The 12,681-nt window shown below is 39.6% G+C and overlaps 1 protein-coding gene across 1 annotated transcript in view; it reads right to left on the reverse strand.

The window, feature by feature from the left end:
• Positions 1-333: 333 nt before the first annotated feature.
• Lpar1 (lysophosphatidic acid receptor 1) overlaps positions 334-12,681 on the reverse strand; it is a 119,415-nt gene continuing 107,067 nt past the window's right edge. Inside the window, exon 4 of the mRNA XM_051187855.1 lies at positions 334-2,714. Coding sequence (XP_051043812.1) covers positions 2,413-2,714 — 302 coding nt within the window. The 3' untranslated portion in view covers positions 334-2,412. The remainder of the gene's footprint in view (positions 2,715-12,681) is intronic.

Consider the following 12,681-nt stretch of genomic DNA (forward strand, 5'->3'; position numbering starts at 1 on the left):
CCTTCTCTTAGGCTCTTTTTCTTCTGTTTATTGTTTTGTCCAATTCCTATGTTTTAGTTTTTGTTTTATCTTACTGTATTGTATTTGCTTTATTTAAAATAAGTAAATAGATAATAAAAAATCCTCTTTGAAGCACCTCACTCTAGTTTTTGAAGTAACATCTTTCATGAATCTCACAGGACAGGAACTGGTCTTTAGGTTGGAGGAACAGTGTTTGCTTCATCTCAGACAGTTAAGTTAAAGAAGGTTGAAGAGGGAAGACATCACAGTACAAGTCAGAAGTTTCTCAAACAATAGAAACCGCACTGACAAGAACCACACATCACCCAACACTGATTGAGAATGATTTATTAAGGTCTAATTAGTATTCTTTTCAATTCAAATAGCCCTTTTCTCCCCCACAAAAATGGCATCAATAAAAGTCCAAGTTCATTTCACTCATTTCCAGTATAAAATTTCTGCATTTTGTGTAAACTCTGAGCAAAATCCTTTTTTCCTGCTAATTGGCTCTCCATCTACTCTTCCTTTGGGTGTTCAACAGGCACACTTCATGTGCCTTCCTTCTGTGCAGACAAAGGCCTCACTCCACCTTCCTCCTTCCCAGAATGCCACTCTCTTCAGGACTTCTTCCTCTCAAACATCCCTCTGACCTTCCCATACCTGCTTCGGGGCTGTATTTCTTCCTCATTGCTCCTTATAGCACACCAATACAGCCACTAGTCATCCAGACAATGTACAAGGCATCTCAGCACAAGCAACTATTGGGCGATTGCTGGAGACCACACAGCAGCCAGTTGCTAACATACCCCACCCAGGCTACTTAGTACAAAAATGGTGGACTTGCTTCTCACATTTGATTTCTCTGTTTTCCTCAGTTCTACATGACAGTCATGGCTGCCAAGCATGGGATCACCACTCCCTCAAAAAATCAAAGTGAAATTGCTAGTTATATTAGGGCATCTTGGTTATTGAGAAACATCTTGTTAAGATGTCATTCTCAGCTAGATTAATCACTGTGTTTCTTTTGTAAAAAGGTAATTTTGAGGGCTTTTAGCACTGCCACCCTGAAGTTTGAAAGTAGGGTATCCCTTTTTATAAAGTGAAAATACATAAGGACATTTCACATTTTAAAAAGTAGGTCCTTCATGGGAATAGGTCCTAAGTAAATAATCAATGATACTGGCAAAGTTTTATGTACACAATATTCTTCCAATATTATAATAATGAAAAATTAAAAAAAACTAGTCAACAATACAGGAATGGTTAAATAAACTGAGCTGCATCCATTAAATGGAATATTATATAGCCACTAACACTGTTTTTGTAAAAAAAAAAAAAAAAAAATTAATGCCATAGGAAAACGGCAATTCTGAAAGAAAAAGGTACAAAACATTTTACACTATCATCCCAATTATGTAAAAAGAAGTATATATGTCTGTAGGCATACATGCATGAGTTGGTAAAGATGGTTACTTCTGGGTTGTAATAATCTTTCTTTTTTTATTCTTTTTCACACAGCTGTGCAATTTTCAAGTTTTCTATGGAAAATACATATTATTTTATAACTTGGAAAACCACAGGCTTAAAAAAAATATATATATCCGCTGATGTCCTGACACCAAGAACGCATGTGGGTGTCTTAATGATGCAGGGACAATGCTACTGCACTTCATTTTCTCTCATGTTTTTAGAGTACACATTCTTTGGGTGATAAATTCACATTCCCGGCCTTTCGTGTGTGTTTCAATACCTTCATTAAAAGGTAAAGTGATGAGGATATTGTTTCTTCCATGGCCTAAATGAACAATGATTTTTACTAGATTCTTCTATCCCCTAGAAGATTTAAGATAGTATCCTTTTATCTTTAAAGAAAAGCATACAGTATACACACACCACATGCCTGCTTTCTAAACAAACACAAAAGCATTCTAATTCACAGTCTTCCTCAGGGTGGAAGAAATTCTCCTATGTCAATTTAACAGTCTTTTCAGTCACAAACTTGCTGACTTATTAAATGAGATGCATCCTCCACAGTTTTTTTATTTTCTTTTGTTTTGCTTCATTTTATTTTTTAAAGGGGAAGCCTGTATGAAGTCGTGCACTCAGTTTGGCAGATTTTTTTTTTTCCTGGCTTAAGCCAAACCACATAAGTTAGTGAAGGCTACATGGTCACCCGGAGTCTGTTTCTGAATTTCACTGCAAGACATACACTTTCTATTTTCCAAAGGAGGAGATGGGGGCTGCCACATAGGTTCGTCCTCAGGCTATATCAAGTCTCTTGGGTCTACGGACAAATACTGCCATTGGTTAGTGTTTAAGTACGGGAGCGTCTTCCTCTTCTCTGACTCCCCACCTTACCCTAGCAATGGGGTGTGGGGGTTCACAGCTACACAGAAGCTGGCTGGCTTCCTTCTAAACCACAGAGTGGTCATTGCTGTGAACTCCAGCCAGAATGGTGTGGTTGAGGGAGGAGGCTGAGCGGTCAGAGCCTTCTGTGGGGCCATTGGGATTCTCATTGCGCTGGCAGCACAGGATCTGCCTGAAAGTGGCGCTCATCTCTTTGTCGCGGTAGGAGTAGATGATGGGATTCATGGCAGAGTTGAACTCCGCGAGGAGGAGAAAGAACTTCTCATAGGCCAGGACGTCGCACTGCGGGCAACAGACATCCAGCAGTAACAAGACCAGTCCAGGAGTCCAGCAGACAATGAAGGCACCTACGATGACAGGGGAGGGATCAGGTATTAGAAGGAGAATAAGGAATATCATTATGAAATGTGTAACCAAAAAATGACATGATCTCAGGTCTGTGTGCAAATCCTGAGACCAGAGCCACCAATCATGGAGACAAATGAAAAGCTTGCTTCTGAAATAGAAGAAATAATCACCTTAATAATATGCTGTTGATTCAAGTCCTACTTAAACCTGAGGATGTTATGAGATACTAATAATTTTGAACAGACCACAGAGTTTGATAAATAGCTGCTCCATGAGAAAAATGCACCAGGAATACATACTACTACATAAGTTTGTAAAAAATAAAATCTCATAAAGGCATGGTGGAGGGAGGGCAAAAGATAGACATTAATGGCACATGCCCCCATGTTTAGTGAAGACGCAATTTCTATTTTCTGTTTACCAGTGCACAAATCATTGCTTTGCCTTTTGGGGAACTAGGTCGTTTAAGCAAACTGAAATTTTGTCTCATTGTTCTCATCTGATGTAGATCCATTCTCTGCTTCTCCTCCACAACTACTCTGCATTATTAAGATTTTCCTATAATCACAAGTGGTTTGGAAATTCAGATGGGAAAAGATATCTCGTCTTATTTAGTTTCTGATAATCACTTTCCATTTGGATCTGAAGGAATATGTAAGTCACTAAATGATTAATTAGCCTTGATGAATATGTTATTTTAGCATGTGCTGGGGGGGGGGTCTTCTACTGAGGCGATATGATAGCCAGTTGGGGCAGTGTGAGCCATTACAGTTAAGCAAAGAGGCTCCATGTTGAATAAACAGTCATCTAGCAAACAGAGGGTGAGCTGGGGGAACTCTTACATTTATTTGAATCTTTACATTCACACAGATACACATGGCACTGCTGGCCTCAGTGGATGTGAACTTAGGCTGGAGTATTAAGCTTGGACCAGTCTCAAGGAAGGAGTTTCATAAAAAGTAAACAAATGTGATTTAATTTCCAAACAGCCCAGCCTTGCATGTGAACTTTCTTTTCTGTTTTCCTCTCTTCTCTTCTCTTTCTTTCTTTCTTCCTTCCTTCCTTCCTTCCTTTCTTCCTTCCTTCCTTTCTTTTACCAACTCTCTCTCTTTTTCTGAACCTTTTCACCAGGGAAATACAAATAAAGCAAGAAGAAAATTCTCCCATAAAGCACTCCGGTCTAACACTAATGTGTATTGGTTTTAAACTGCTGTTCTCTTTGAAGAGCATCCAAGGTGCTTCGTTTTTCTTATAAATACAATACTCTCGACTCTCCTCAGAGAGGGAAAATAATATTCCAAATATCAGCAGATAATAGCCAGACCACTATCTGAACCTCAATAAAAGTGTTAACAGAGCCTTCATTCCAAGTCCTTGAATTTCCTCTTTTATTGAAAATCACTCAGAAAGCTAAACATGAAGGGAAATCAAAGGAATGCCTCTTGGGTTTCAGAAATAATGCCTTATTCATTGAGAAGCCAGGAAAGAAATTATTCTCAGGGTGGAAAATGCTTGGATGGAAAATGCACAGTCCCATTATTCATCTACTTGGAACACACACACACACACACACACACACACACACACACACACACACACCCATGAATGGGAAAGTGATCCTAAAAGTTCCTTTTCCTTTTTTCCTTTATCAAAGCTCTAATTGAGCTCAAGTTTGGAGCTTGATTGGCTACAAGCACAGGCAGATATAGTTTAAATAAAACAACCTATTTTCCCTGTTGGCTACAGAAAGGAAAAGCCCTTATTCTCATGCAGCTGCTTGGTCTGCTTGACTTTGACCAGAAAAGAATCCAAATACAGTCATGGGTTGTTTGTGACTTCTTCCAATGCTAAAAGCCAGGGAGAGCACAGTCTTTTTAGGAAAGGGACATTCTAGAAATGAGACTTTGGACTTCTCTTTTAGACATAAAACAAACAAACAAACAAATAACAAAAAACAAAAAAAGTGGGTGGGCAGTGGTGGACACGCCTTTAATCCCAGCACTTGGGAAGCAGAGGCAGGCAAATTTCCGTGAGTTCAAAGCCATCCTAGTCTACAGGACAGCCAAGGCCACACAGAGAGACCCTATATTGGGGAAAAAAAAAAAAAAAAAAAAACAAACCAAACAAAAAGTACACTATTAGATTTGGCCATAGGAAGTGGGAAATGCCACAGCCAGACAGGAACTAACGTATGTGAACACTTAGTGAAGAAACTCAGAGTCCTCTCCGTTCTCCTTCACTGGAAGGGACTGGTTTCAGAACTGAGATTGGGCCCAGCCACACTGTCTCAGAATCTTCAAGACTTCAATCAAATGTCCTGATGCAAGGTTGAGAACTTCACAAACCCACATTGAAAACCATTCACATGGACCTTTCCCATCCTTCTCTTTCTCTGGGGTGTCTTGGATCAAAATGACCCAAAGACAACAGTGTGCATTATAGGAGGAGAACAGGGGGCCTGGGAAAGTACAAGATGATTGGGCTCCTAAATCAGAGTGAATGTCCTTATGTGTAGTCTGAAATCAAATTTGTTCAAGTTACGGATTTCCCTCTGAGCTTCTAAGAATGAAAGTCTCATGCCTTCATTTTCTTTTTTAAAATAAGTAGTCAGCTCTAACTAAGTTGGGTCATACAACTCCATGTGTGTATGATGGACCACATCAGTCTGCAGAGAGTTAGATGTGCACACATCTGCATGTGTAGAGGCATGGATGAGGTGAGCAAAGCATTTCATTATCTGTAAAGCAGAGAAACAGCAGCTTTCTTCCTGTACCACAGGACATGAGGAGCAATGGGCAGATGCTCTCTTTACAATGTATGCTCCCCAGTGCCACCAACGAGTGTCACAGCTGGAAAAGCTTGTGTACACAGCTCTGGGGTAGATCCTTGGCACAGAAGAATGTGCAAGCATGAGGTGAACCATGAAGACTTGGTATCTACAGAGCTACACAGATTGCCAGACAGCCCCAGGATGCACCATTAGGCTTGAGAAGGAAACCACGAAGGAAGAGGGAGAGGGAATTTGAGAAAGCAATGCAGCCTCAGGTGGCTCTGCAAGTTTCCAGCTCCACACTTCACAAGATGGAAAATAAAAAGTATAAGGAATGCCAGTGGGAAGACCACTTTTGATATTCTGTCTATTTGGAATATTTCTGATGGCAGCATCTCTGCAGACCAGGGCACAAAACCCAAGAAAGATATTCAAGAGTATGAAAGAGAGGAAGTACAAATAGTGTGTGGTTACATATTGTAAAGCCAGAAGTGGCAGAAGGGAAGATGTCCAAGGCCAGAAAAACCCTGTGTATCTGGCTAAGACATTCGTTTTCCAGCCTAGCACTGGTTCTCAGCCTTAGTCACATGTAATAACAATGCAGATGATAGATTGTAAGGAATAATGACCTTCATTTTAATCTCACTGGCCTAAACCGTCAGGTTTTCATTTAAGATACAGATTAGTGACAGTGGAAGTAGAAAATTACCAAGGTAACTAGAATATGTATGTGTGTGTGTGTGTGTGTGTGTGCATATATATATATATATATATATATATATATATATATATATATATATATTCTAAAATTGGAATAAGCAGAGTCTGAATCAAGGCAGCAACACAGGGAAGGAAGTGTAGAAGACAGGGGAAGGATTTATGAGGCTGTCTTGATGGTGAGTTTCCCACCTAGTGTCACTGAATTTGTGTATTCCCTCAAGGCAGGCCAGTTGTATCCCAGAATCCATTCAAATTTCAGTTCAACTCTTAAGGTCCATTGTGATTCTTCTGAAATTATAGGCAGTAATGGGGATTGAACCAGAGCTTCATGCATGTTAAACAAATGTTTTACACTGGGATATATCCCCAATGTCTTCTAACATTCTTTTGAGAGAGACTCTTACCAAGTTGCCCAGGTGGATCCTGAGCTAGAATAATCTAGCCCAGGGGGGCCTTGAATTTGCAATCTTCCTACCTCAGCTCCCAAGTAGTTGGGATTCCAGGTTTCTGCCACCAGTTCCAGCTTGTGGTGGCCTTTGAGGTGAAAGCTTTTTCTAGAAGACTAACTTAACCTAGATTATCATAAACTGATTTCCCTGTCCATTGAAAAGAATTGTTTCATATGTTTTATGTCCTTTTTAAAAATTATTTCTAATTATGCTTGTCTGTGTGAGTGGATGCCATGTTACAGGCAGTTATGACATGAGTGCTGGGAATCAAAACCAGGTCCTCTATAAGAAGATATGCATTCTCACACATCTCTCCAGCCTCATGTTGTAATGTCTATCTTAATACCAATTTTACTCCAGCTAGTCAGTGTTGAACATTTCTATTTCCCTTTTGTAACCCTTGGGCACGTTTGTGTATATGTGTATGTCCATGTGTGTGTGTGGAAGTCAGAGGAATGTGTGTGTGTGTGTGTGTGTGTGTGTGTGTGCGCGCGCGCACACACGCGTGTGTGTCCTTATGTGTAAATGTGGTTGCAGACATGCCACAGGGCATGTGTGCTGGTCAGAGGACAATCTCAGGTGGTCCCCATCTTCCACCTTGTTTGAGGCAGGGTCTCCCTTGTTTGCCACTGCATTCACCCAGCTAGCTGGCAAACAAGCATGCTGTTACCCTTCTTTGTGTCATGATGAATGGCAGACACTTACAGTTTATAATTACATTCATTGTGTGGTATGCTCTGTTATTTCCATCACTCACTCCTAAGAACAACACTTAAGGTATAGAGAGGAGCAGTAACAGCACACTGACCTCTACGGCAGAGCGGAGCAGTCATCACATTCTCTTTGACATTCCTGTGTCAGAGGCTCAGTCCTCTGGTTCTATTCTGACCTAGCACTGCAGCCTTTCCTCTGTTCAAAATAGTTTAACACGCTCCCCCTGACACTGTGTACTCTTCCTAGCATTTGACAGAACTTTACACGCATGTTCTCTGGACACTACTACAGGCTTAAACCTTAATCCTGCAATTATATACTGGAAAGTACAAATTAGCATGATTTATATGCTAGTGTCCTTTATTGTGGAAGAAAACTCTAAGCTCAACAGCCAGTAGAAACCACTTCCCACTGCCAATACCCCAGAGCTAAGAGAGTAAAGCCTCTTGTAACTGACTCCTAACCTCACTAATGCCTCTTCCTCTATAATCCTTCCCTATGGTTCAGCTGGTATACAACGGCCAGAATGACCTCTTAAAAACAAAACAATTCACAATATGTCACTTTCCTACTTTAAATCCTCAGAGCCTTCTTACTTGAAATCACTACTCTGGTCCATAATGCCTTACACAATTGCCTTCTGCCATTTTCTTGGCTTCCACTCATTTCAACTAATCTCTCGTTTCCTAAGCTCTACCCACACAACTTGCTTTTACGGATCCTTCACCTGGGAGTGCTCATCTGTGACTCTTCATGTCCATTTAGTATTAAATGTCATTTTCTCTATCAGAGCAGCCCATCATCTTTCAGCGAAAAGAATTAATAACACATTAAACTCTAAAATAGGATAGTCATTATATTCCCACTGCCATGACCACATTATCCCACTTTGCTATCATCATGTCCAAAATTATCTTATCTATTGGCTTATATTCAACAGCTGTATGGTGGCTTATAATCATCTGTAATTCCAGTTCCAGGCAAACTGATGACTGCTTCTGGCTTGTGTGGGTACCAGACATGCAAGTGGTGCAGACATATGTACAGGCAAAGTATCATACACATAAAATAAAAAAAGTATAAGTTTTTTAACAATGTTTTGTCTAGAAGTCTGTGAAGGGACACTACAGGGCATCCTAAAGAGCACAAGGTAGACCTCTCATCCAACATCTTATTACAAATGCATCCATTATTCCAGCACACATTAACCTGCCTTGACTAATGCTGATAGGGGTATTTATAGAATCTAAATAGAATGGGTCATAAGCCCATGAAGACACAGCCCCACCATGTTCCTGCTGTGGTATAATAGATGATGTTGTCCCCAACAAGCACTCTGTAGTCTGAACATTGCTCTTAGTAGATATCTAGGTATGGAATGCTATAGTCTAGATCCCGGCTGTCTCCCAAAGGCCCATGTGGGCTCTCTCCCAAAGGCTTAGTTACTAGTTCATGGCATTATGGGATTTTGCCTTATCCCTCCCCCATTCGCAACAGTCTATGTGACCACATTCTTTCTAGAAAGTTTGCATAAGCTGGAAAATCACTTTCTCTCAGAGCACTGTGCTCAAGACTGGAGTGCTGCAGATAAGACACCTGATGGCACTTCCACTCTTTTTGCTGGTATATGGGCCTTCTTTACTTCTCAGCCTTCACATGGCGCTGGCTTCCTGCTTCCTAGGTACATCACCTTCTCAGTGACTTTCAGTGTGCCACTGCCCACCCCACTGCCAGGTATCCACCCCTACGTCAATCTCGCTCCCACCCTCCCTTCACCTGTCATTACTTTCAGGATGCCTTCCACAAGGAAGTCAACATCCCTCGTAATTTCTCGGCACCGTGGAACCCTCGATGGGGAAGCCATCACACTTGTCAGTCATTGTTACTTACAGGATCGTTATTAGTTATAATCGCTCTGTCATCAGGCTATTTCTGCTCAATGCTGGATCTACAGTATCCAGTAAGGATTTGTTGAATGATTTTTTTTTCCCTAAAATAAGGGAATAAAAGAACACATGCGGTCCTCCAAAAGGAGTCTGTTCATCAAAGGTTTTTTTTACACATGCCTATGTGAAATGTCAGTTCATTTACTTTTACTCGGGAGATCACCAACGTTACGAGGGTATATCGATTCAGTAATATTTTCTTTGTTAAAAGTTGTTGTTTGGCTTTTATTGGGCAGTTTTATTTAAAAAAAAAAAAGCATTCCATTTTTATTCTGAGTGGCTTTCTCTATTCTTTTTGTTCCTTGGGGAGTATTTTTATAATAGATATTGGATATTTTTAGAATCCACATTCACGTATGACCGATTCCTTATTTTTCTTTTGTATTTTCAGCATCTTGCTTTTTTTCTTGGCAACTATGAAGGCATGCTGAATTTGAACCTCTCCTTTCCAGGTTCAATATTAGGTCAATAAAATACTGTCCTCCATCTATGACCCTGCTAACTAGAACTCATTGGAAGCCATTTTGTTTCTTAGACTAACACTGCCTCCATATAAGTTTTTCCTTCAACTGCACTGGAAGGCACCATGCTTGGAGGCGTGACTTCCCACTGGGGAAAAAAATGTCTACACAGAGGACTTCATATTTAGTGGGGGAAACACACACACACACACACACACACACACACACACACACACACACACAGTCAGATGGAAGCAGCATGACCATCTAGTCAGCTCCAGGCAGGATACACAGGGCCATGAATCCTCAAGCATGCGCACACTACTGCCACCAGCAGCTAAGACTCAGGAGTAGAACATGCATTTGTGGTCTCCTGTGAGCATACAAAACAGGAAGTCATTTAATTTACCTTCAACAGAAAAGGCTTTACAGGAGTCTAAACCATGTCAAGAAGGGTCATCAGCTGTCCCCTCTTCCCTGGATATGTTTTCTCTAGGATATGCACCCCTGTCTCAAAGTAAAGATGTCATAGAGGTTGGGGCTAACTTATTTATCGGAGCGTTATTACCCACCAATAACCAAACACCACTGCCACCTTACAGTCAGTCTCACACACATTTTCTTAACAACCCTTCCTTCAGTCTCCAGGGGAAATGATTGTCAGTTCTAGACTGACATCAGTTAACTTCAAAAGTGACACTAAAGTTACGGCGTGACTATGGCTCAGCTGTTACCATGGTGACCTGAATAATATTTATCCCATTAAAGGGATAAATGAACTCCCCTAAATCTTTCCCTTGTAAAAAGTTCAACATGAACAGGAAGTTTATAATTGGTTTTGCAACATACTTAATTTTTAGCTATAAATTAAGATTCTTCTAAAATGATGTGCATCAAAACAAGCACTGAAATCTAGCTACAGGCATTCATAGGTTACAGCAAGGGACAAAACCCAGTGGGTTTTAATCTTTATACTTCATGAACTACTTGCATGGACCAATACGATATGTACTATTTGAAGGGAAATTTCAAAGGCACAGAAACATAATGGAAATTTCATTTACTCATCTTTTTATTACCAAAGGAGAAAAATCAGAGTTTGGTCCAAAAGCAAATATTTTGTGTGTTTTTTGCAATCTAAAAATGTTTATTACTTGTATTCTTTTTCTAGTGTCCAAAAGACATGAAAACAAGAATGGCTGAAATTGTCAATGTGATTGTTGTTTTGGAGATCTGTTGCGTCTCCTCTGGCTGCCAGATGTCCTGGGTTGACCTTTCCAAAGTACAGATTCCTGGCAGAGTAAGAGGGAGGTACTGTCTGTTCTGCTATAATATGATAGCTGTGTGCTGAAGACATCTCTCACTATCAAAAACACTTAAATATTTTTTAAAAAACAGCTTCAAAAATGTAAAAAGAAAGACTTATGAAAAGCAATTATTCAATTGAGAAATAGGTGTTAGGAGTGTTCGTGGTTAAGATTTCCATATCTACAATTATAAGGGATTTTTCCTGTATGAATATCAATTATTTTAATTACAGGTATTGAGTGAAAATGCAATGCATCAGCTCTGACAAAAGCAACTTCAAATGTAATCCAATAAATTCTTGTAGAACAGAAAACCTAAGTGCCATCAACCTATCTTTTCTAAATGCTTTAAAGAAAAAGAAAAAGAAAAAGAAAAAAAACCTGTAGAAGCTAGAGAGGGAACAAGAGCACTAGCACCACATGATGCCTCCCAACTGTCTGTAACTCCAGTTCCACAGCATCCAATAGCTTCTTCTGGCCTCCTCCAGTACCAGGCATGGATGTGGAACACATATATACATGTAGGCAGGACATTCATACATATAAAATAAATAAAATTTACAACATAAATTGCAGCAATATCATTTCTGTGAATTTATCATATAAATGTATCCACCCATTGTACAAATTATATACAATCAAGGAATTCTTATACTATTTATTAAAAAAATACTAATAACTGCTATAGAAAATAAAACAAATGATGTTATATACAAAAAAATGAACTCATATTCAATTTCTATGAGTAGGATATTCTGCCTTTATTGCTACCAAATGATCTCCAAAAAAATTGTATTAGTTAAAAAGAACACAATGTAAAATATGTATAATTTGCCACCAGCTATGTCTTAACATGAGCAACAACCAAGAATTGCACAACATGGACCTCAATTGAGGCTAACAGTCCATTCATTTTAGAAATGTTTAGAACGTCATAAAGATGATATATTAGACATGCTACTCAACTTGAAAAGCAAAACTTGTATGCATTTGCCAACCCTTTGAAACATAGCCCAGAGTTTTTATTTGAGCTTGGGTTTTTTTGACTGAAGTCCTGTGTCATTTTCCAAGAAAATGGCATACAAGCCACTTCCAAGTCAGCACTTAAGTTTCTTTCTTTTCTTCTTCCTTTTTATTTTAAAGATTTAAAAATTTTTATTTTGTTCACACAAAATAAATTTGTGTGTGTGGCCACAAATGTGCCCCAGTGTGCATGTGGGGGTCAGAAGACAACTTACTGGTTCTCTTATTCCATTATGTTGGGGTCAGGAATTGAACTTGGGTCATCAGTCTTGACAGCAGGAGCCTTTACCCATTGAACTATCGCCCACTTATTTTTGGTTTTGAGACATGGTTTTACTCCCTAACTCCAGCTGTGAACTAGTGATCCACTCTGCCTCCCAAAGAATAAGATTGGGTGTGTGCACCCCCCATGCCTGACTTTAAACTCTTCCAAAGAAATATGACTACAAAGGCCTTGCAGATAGCTTATGGTTCCTCCAGTTTTTCTCCAACTATTTTCCAACTTTTCTCTTTTCAATTTGCTTTCACTGAATATTAGGAAAATATTCACCTTATTTACACATGTGTTTTCTTTGT

The sequence above is a fragment of the Phodopus roborovskii genome, unplaced genomic scaffold (genome assembly GCF_943737965.1).
Source record: "Phodopus roborovskii unplaced genomic scaffold, PHOROB, whole genome shotgun sequence".
NCBI lineage: Eukaryota > Metazoa > Chordata > Mammalia > Rodentia > Cricetidae > Phodopus > Phodopus roborovskii.